At 29.5% G+C, this 8,159-nt stretch overlaps 2 protein-coding genes across 2 annotated transcripts; one reads left to right on the top strand and one right to left on the bottom strand.

Annotated features, from left to right (window-relative positions):
- Positions 1 to 67: 67 nt before the first annotated feature.
- Positions 68 to 2,940, top strand: LOC114129331 (mediator of RNA polymerase II transcription subunit 16). The gene has a single exon (XM_027994039.2). It carries the CDS (start codon positions 332 to 334, stop codon positions 2,765 to 2,767), a length of 2,436 nt encoding a protein of 811 aa, XP_027849840.2. The 5' UTR covers positions 68 to 331; the 3' UTR covers positions 2,768 to 2,940.
- A 562-nt stretch (positions 2,941 to 3,502) lies between these two features.
- On the bottom strand, positions 3,503 to 6,453 carry LOC114129322 (transmembrane protein 242). The gene is made up of 3 exons (XM_027994026.2): positions 6,212 to 6,453; positions 5,880 to 6,121; positions 3,503 to 3,761 (listed from the first exon to the last, which is right to left on the bottom strand). The coding sequence occupies exons 1-3, from the start codon at positions 6,285 to 6,287 to the stop codon at positions 3,567 to 3,569; spliced, it is 513 nt and encodes a 170-aa protein (XP_027849827.1). The 5' UTR covers positions 6,288 to 6,453; the 3' UTR covers positions 3,503 to 3,566.
- Between the last annotated feature and the right edge of the window lie 1,706 nt (positions 6,454 to 8,159).

Raw genomic sequence — 8,159 nt, forward strand, 5'->3', positions numbered from 1 at the left:
ACTGTGATAACAAGCCATGTTTTGAGAAACAATCCGGCAACAGTGCAAATACAATTTTGTTGTGTTGATAGCGTTTTTTGGTGATAAAAAAAAGAAGCATTTTGTTTACGTTTAACTTTTTTTATAATATTTTGCTCTTTCGTTTTTCCGTTTTCCAATGTATATAAGTGTTTTTGTCGTTCGACGTTTCATGTTATGTTGCGGTACACCGTAAGCCATTCTGTGACGTTTCTCGAGCTCCATTGAATGTTGTGTACTTGTCGTGTCTTGTTTATTCGCAAGTGATCATAACACTTATGTATTAGTCTGTACTATTCGCGGGCCCGGTATAATGGACTTAGTATACTCAATATTTCGTAAGCAAGCTTGGAAAACACAATTTCAAAATGAACAAATGGAGGAAGATATGTGTTTCAAATGTCTAGCAAAGATCTCTGCTAATAATATCGTTGCTTGGGTTACTACATTTGATCTAGACGATCATGTTAACATAAATTGGGGTTCACATGTTTACATAGCCGATCTTAATGTGCCATGGAAGTACCATAAGATCACATCAAATAATTGTACTGTCACGACTCTAGAATGGGATATGTATGGATATTCACTGTTAATCGGAGATAAAAATGGAGCTGTATCAATATGGACTTGCAGTACCGATCACAACCTAACCAACTGGGTTCAGGTCGGTTCAAAAGATTTTCGAGGTGAACCTATTATAGCTGGCACATTTTTTCATTTAGGAAAAAAATTAATGCTTGTCAATGAAAAAGCAGATAATATTAATTATTTTGAAAAATTCAACTATGTCAGATTTACACCATCTTTACGCACATGGGGTGGCACAGGATTGCCTGGATGTTTGGTTGTGTCTGCTACAGGTATGATTGCTGCTCTGTTAACTAACGACAGTGGGGAGCCTATGATTTCAGCTACTAACAGTTTAGCTGTTGCTAGATACCGTATATCTGTTGTTGACATTAGTTATCGACAAAATGGAAATTTTTTGATCGTCACATCTGATGGACGGCCACGATCGCCCATACACTGTTACGAAGTCTCGATAAAACTTGTTAATGAAAAAAATTGCACTATAGTATCACAGTGGTTGCCTAGTTTTTTCTTAACATTTAACGAAACAGTAGATAGAGTTATTTCACACGTAAAATTTTTATTACGAGAAGGTTCTGAATCCCTTGTAATTGGAAGTAATAGCAGTAATGGATGTATTATAGAAACATGGGAATTAGTTAAGAAAACTAATCCAATTAACAAAGTTTTTAAAAAAGTCATTACTGAAGACCATCCAACAGTATGTTGGATTAAAAAAAGCTCATTTACTGTAGGAGCTCAATTAACAGCGTTGGCTACACCCAAAATGTCCATATCTTACAATCAATCTTCTTGCAGTCAATATGTAGTGGCTGCATTTAGTAATCATCAAGTATGTTGTTTATCCAGAGAACTAACTCAACAATGTTTGTTTGAATTGAGTAGCTATTGCGAAGATAATATAGGAAAAATAGGCTTACAGAATAGTAGCAATATTCAGTTTTCAGACTTGGACATTTCTTACCTCGGAAATGTGTTTGTTGTTTGTGACAACATGGGAAATTTGTATTTATTTCAACTACTTTCTGTGGCAGAACTGAATGGGCCGTTAACTGTTGCCTATGCTACTTTACAACTTGAATATTGCTTGGTGACTGGCCTAGATTGGTGGGATTTGGCCATATCATTAAGACCTAACATGCTAGAGGCTGTGTGTAATCGTTTCAGTGAAAACTTCCAAAAACAATCCCAGGTTCTTCAACAAAAAGAGTATACTACCTATTTAAGTATTCGTTCTTTTCTTTACAAGATGATGCCGGGAGCACAAGGAAAGCGTTCTGACCTTATGCATTTAATGACACTTCATTCCATATGTAATGCATTCAAGAATGTTTTACGTGTCAGTGACATCATGGTTGATCGAGATCCAGCTGAGAATATATCAAATGCACTTAAAGAACCTATTGTGGACATAGACAAAATTTTACCAAGTTTGGGTGGTAAAGATTTTACTGTAGAACCTAGCACTCTTCAATCACTCCATCAACTTATTCAATGGGTAGCACAGCTTGCTTTAAATGTAGTTTCTAGAATACCAGAGCCACGAGACAATGTTGGATACAACTTATTAAATGATTTATATGCCATAAATTCAATAAGAGAGCTATTACTTATGATTCGTATTTGGGGTTTACTGAGGCCTAATTGTTTACCGGTTTTTATTAAAAATATTGATAATTTAGATGTTTTGTCAGTTACATTTCGTTTACTTTCAAGATTTGTTCAACTTGGTGGTGAACATGATGAAATGTTGTTTGATGAATGTTATACACTTCAAAGCCAAGTCAATATAACTCCACTTTCATCAGTTGCAGCAGGAATTCATGAAGTTGCATCTCCTGCTCTTTATTATCAACATTTACCATTGAAGTTGGTGTTTGGACAAGAACCAGATTGTTTGAGATATAATACATCGTCTATAGATACAATAACAAATGGAAAACAACATTCAGATTATATGAAAGATTATGATGTTATTAGGAATGTATACATTGGCAAATGTCCACTAACAGTGAAGCAGTGTAATAGATGTGAAGGTAAAATGCAGTTGGTAGGAAATACAAGAACAGCAGCGATCAGAGTATGGGAAAATAGGTGGGCAAGAAATTGCCGATGTGGTGGTAGGTGGAGGACAGTCAAGGTAGGCGGGCAGTAGCTACCAAGTTAAATAATAGACAATTACATTACTATTAAAGTTAAAATTCAATATTTTTAACAATAGACTTTAATTTTAAACTATCTAAGGCGATTATGATTCCATTGTAATATTTATAGTTTGATGTTGATTAACACAAACTGCTGAATGACTAATAAAGTGATTATTATTTATATAGTTTGTATCCATCGAGTTGTTTCATTATAATAATTTAAACTATTATTACTTAATCAGTTAGATAAATCTGTTTTATGCATAATTTATTATTTAATTACATTTTGTTAAATTTTCTATTATACTGTGTATTTTATAATAAGAAATAAACCAGCAGTAATATCGCCAAGGTTAAAAAGTTTTTTATAGAAACCATAAGTATGAAGTAATCTTCGAGATTAAATTTTGATCTCTCAAAAGTTAGTTAAATGTAATTAATTTTAGAACATTTAATGATGTATATTTACTATTATAATTTCTTATGATGATTAACTTATTATTAATATATTATATCATTATACTAAATAACTTGATGTAATAAATAAAAGTTTCTTATGTTTAATATTGTTATAATGATCACACCTACACGGTTAAGTATATTCTAATTTTTAAACAAATAAACATTACTGTACATAGCTGCTAGATAACAATTAAGTATGCTACATTATAAGTACACATTTTATTTGTTCAACTCTTTTTTTTGTTATATATTTTTGTTTGTAAATTATTTGAAAAAAAAACTATTGTTTGTTTATTTTATTTAAACAACTATTTAATAAATGTAATACACATTACAATGTATCTATCAATTTTTGGGTATTTCATTTTTAGACTCATTATTTGAGTCGTTAATGATTTTAGTTTTTGAATTTTGTCCTGAATAGTCTGTAGCCAAATATGTCATTAAATCTGTCAATCCTTCAAACTCTGTACGAGAATTGTGAACAGTTGGAGTAAGCCTTGGGAGTAATGAACCTATTTTCAATCTAAACTCGTGCATCTGTAAAAATAACATACAACCATATTATAATATGCTGGAGTTAAAATGGTTTGTTATCAACTACAAATGTTGTCAAAATAATACCTATAATGGAATGGTTAGTCCTAGCTACTGTAGATCTACTATGCCTCACAATAGACACTAATGGTTTTTTAAGATTAAGCACCACTATTTTCTTATACTTTTTAATCTATTAAAAATACATTTTAACTCACTGCACTAAATCCTAAACTTACCAATTCAAATATGTATGTAATTTCAAAATTATCATAAAGTATTAAGATTATAATTAACATATATTTATTTTGAATTTTTAACTAAGCGTCTTGCACTCTTGCCTTTACTTTGTTTTGTGATATAAATTTATTTATTTTTAACTGTTAATACTTTTTTAAACTTTATGTCAGTAAATTCATACCAATTTCTTTTAAGCGTTTTCAGAATATTCCTTAGGATGTTCATAGAATCTAGGACAAGAATTTTTAAGAATTTGAATAGTTTGCAAGACAGGAGCAAAAGAGGTTATAGGAAAATGATTACTTCTGAAACAGTCTGAACTTTTAAGTCCAAGTGAAGAAAGTAATTTGATACTTGAAATGATGTATTAAAAATATGTAATGTTATTAATTGATAGATTAGTATTGTTTTATTTTTTTATTAGTACACCCGTGACAACCTAGGCCATTGGGGATGGGTATTTTTTGTATCGGTTTTTTTACTGTAAGGTTGTGGGAACGGTAGGGGGAAACACATGTGTGTATTGTGGCAGAATTTCTAATGGGGCACCCGTAGGTTTCTGCCATGCTCCAGGTTGGGGGATGCCAGCTTATTCTCCGGACACCGTGACTTGCCCGAAGAAAAATGCCACCCGGTGACCGTGAATCGAACCAGCGATCAGCTGCGTCGCAACCAATGCCTTAGACCACACGGCCACCTCGTCCCCCTGTTTTATTTTGCAGAACCTCATAGGTGGATATCATTGGGCCATACTGGTTTTAGTAGGTTAGGTTAGTATAGTAGTAGTTTTTTTCTTTAAGCTAAGTTTGATTTCAGAAAGGTAAAAGGTCTTATGTCAAAAGTTAAACATGAGCATTCTTTCTTTGAAATAAATGTTTTAACCAGGTAAGTTGTTCGTCCAAACCATAGATTTTTAATAGGGGTTCGTAGATGATTACTCGAGGATCCACCGAGTAGCTGTGAATTTTTTTTCAAATAAACCAAAAATAAATTTGTTTGCAATTAATTTGTGATATTGAACTTTGTTCATATTTCTGTATGAATTTTTTTATAGATTTTTAAGATAACAATAATAATGTTCGTTGTGTAGACTTATCTGCAAGCTATCCAGGGCAATGAAATTTTTAATTTCATTCACTAATAAATATCACTGTGAGTCTTGATTTTCTGTAATGGTCACAATGAAAACTGAATCAATAAATCAATTAGACATTAAGGGCGATATAAGCATAGCTCAGTCCAATATGATACTAGAATTCAAGGCAATGATTTGCAATCAATACAACAGAAAATGTGACAAGGAAACTTGTTTTAAACTATAAGAAAAAGTGATTATTCAAAATAATTTAACATTATGTAAAGTCTTAGTATTATTATGGAAAAATAATTAATTTTTTTTTTTTTGGTGGGGGGACATGATTATATTTAATACTCAAAGAGGTCCATAGCCAAAAGATAAGAACCTATAGTCTAATTATTTGCAATATTTTTTGTGTTTGTAACTATTGAGAGTTTTTCAATCTGAAATCAAACATTATTTGTAATACAAATTGATTTTAAATGGCTCTTTTATTGTGACATTGAAGATATATTATATAATTAATGAAAATTAGATACAAAAGTTCTAAAATTTAGGAAAAATCGTATACTTTTGTTTTTAAAATAGGGAATTTATCTCTGAGGAAAATTATTTGATATTTTATTCAAGTTAAAAAAAAAAATTAAAAGAAAATAGAGGTATAGCAGAACATACATTAAGTATATACTTAGTTGTATTATAATAATTTAGAGTCTTTATTATTGATACAAATAGACTTTTTTAGTTTTTATATTATACAACATTTATCTATCTATAAAATTTGTATTAAAAAATATACTTACATCATTAGCGCCACTCATTTTCCAAACACCATAAAAAAACAATCCACAGCCACCAACAGCATAGAAAGTTCCCCATTTTAGTGCTCTAATAGCCAATTGTACACCTGATTCAGCAGTGGGCAACGGAGGAGCTTGACCTTTAGAAAACATGGTGGGGTCTGTTTTTCTAGCTGATGCCAGAGTTGAAGCAAATGCGAATAAACCAGCACCAGCCGCAACACAAGTTAAAAATGCAGCTGATGCTAAAATTATCATATATAAATGTTTGTATAGAGTATATAACACTAAAATATTATTAATTAATGTAATTAAATAGTAATAAGAATACCTACCCATGGTATCACTTGATTTTTTTGCAACCTGTGGTAATTTAGTAGTTTCATTTTCATCTTTACTTACATCAACCATTAAAAAGTGTATAAACTATTTAATAAGTAGGAGTGAGAAGATTAAAAAATCAAAATGACAAAATATAATTAATTAAATTACATAAAACCTATTGCTATTTGCTATAAATAATTTATAGTATGTATTTGCTAAAACCGGCATTTTTGAACAAGTTTTTATCATGGTATAAAATAATGATAATATTTTTTTAATTTTAATTTTTAACTTATCAATGTGGTCATAGCATAGTCACCTAACCAGTGTGTACAAATGCACAATAAACTTATGGTAACTATTACTGCTATTACTGTACCACAGAATAGATGAAATCTATAGTATCTATCACGATGTAGGTACATCGTGGTATCTATATTATATGTTCTATCTTTCATTTTTTTTGTGACTGTTAATTGTATGAAATCTTGTTACGGTTACCTATTGGTTATTATAAGCTTAGAATGCTTAGATCATAACTATTATGTTATTATATTATATACAACATCAACTATTATTTTATTATAAAAGTAACTTACAAATTACCAATAGTAATCGAGATACTTTTAATTGTTTTTCATAATTTTAGTTCCATAAAATTCTAACTTACAAAACTTTACTCCGTGTAAATAGAATTAATAGATAATACATACCTATTTAGAAAACAGAAATGTCAAAATAATATTAACACGAATAACACCAGCTGTATACGTCACAGTAAGAATTAATAATATATTTTTGGTTCTGAGTGGAGTAATAAATGTATGATACATTTGATACGTTATTATGTATCTGTATATTTTATAATAATATACTTAAAGAAACGTTTTGAAAATTATTTTATATTAAAAAAAAATCTAATATATTTATAATTATTTTAACACCTAAAGCTTGAAAATGTAATACAAAATTCTTTATAACTTGTGAAGTACTTAATCTTAAGTACTTATAAGTTACTGGAATTTAAAAATACTATTTATCGTAAAGCCACGCTGCATTTTTTTTATAAATGTTTGAATTTTGAAAATCAAATTTTGACAAAAATCATAAACATTTGAAAGTATCTAATGTATAATAATAAGAAACTTTTCATTTTTAAAAAGTTTTTCAATTGCTTAACTTAGGACTTAGCAATTTTTAAAATTAAAAACATTTAAAATTATCATAAGGTTTAAAAGTGTAATACAAGGATCTTAGGTTTCCGAATTTTTCTTCCTGATAAAATTTAAAAGTCTCAAAAATACATGAACATATTTTTTTTTTCATTATTATTTCAAGTTAAAATTTGAAATTGGATTTTAAATGAGAAAAAAAACATTTTTCCTTTTACGATTTTAGTTGTTTTATTGTAAATGTCGGTATATTTCTACTTTACGGGACACCTTTTTTTGGTATATTGAAACTTTAGGCTATTATACCTAATATTATTATTTTTTATGTACACAATGAACATTTCTTAACATTGAGAGTTGAGACTAATTGCTTAAGCTATTTATACTACTGACCCATTGTCTATTTACACTATTCTATGAATTACGATACATATTAATTTTACTATAATAACAATAGAATTTGATATACCTTCCAAAGTTCCTACTATTATTAATTATTATACTATAATATACTACCTATATAATTATAACTATAACTACATAATCCAGTACTACGCAATTGTCGCAATTATAAAATAATCCACTGCCCACTTAGGTGTAGTCTTGGTGTAAAGTAAACTGTAAGTTGATGCACATGTAGTTATTAATGTGGCTTGCTTTGTGCACGAGTTCAACTGTGTTTGTAACTTTGCAAGTCGTTGTATAGTGAACTGGATACAGTGTTTGGTGTATTAAATATTTCTATATCACTGTGTATATCGTTTTAAGTGTAATAACTTCGTGTGAA

The sequence above is a fragment of the Aphis gossypii genome, chromosome 1 (assembly GCF_020184175.1).
Source record: "Aphis gossypii isolate Hap1 chromosome 1, ASM2018417v2, whole genome shotgun sequence".
Taxonomy (NCBI): Eukaryota; Metazoa; Arthropoda; class Insecta; order Hemiptera; family Aphididae; genus Aphis; species Aphis gossypii.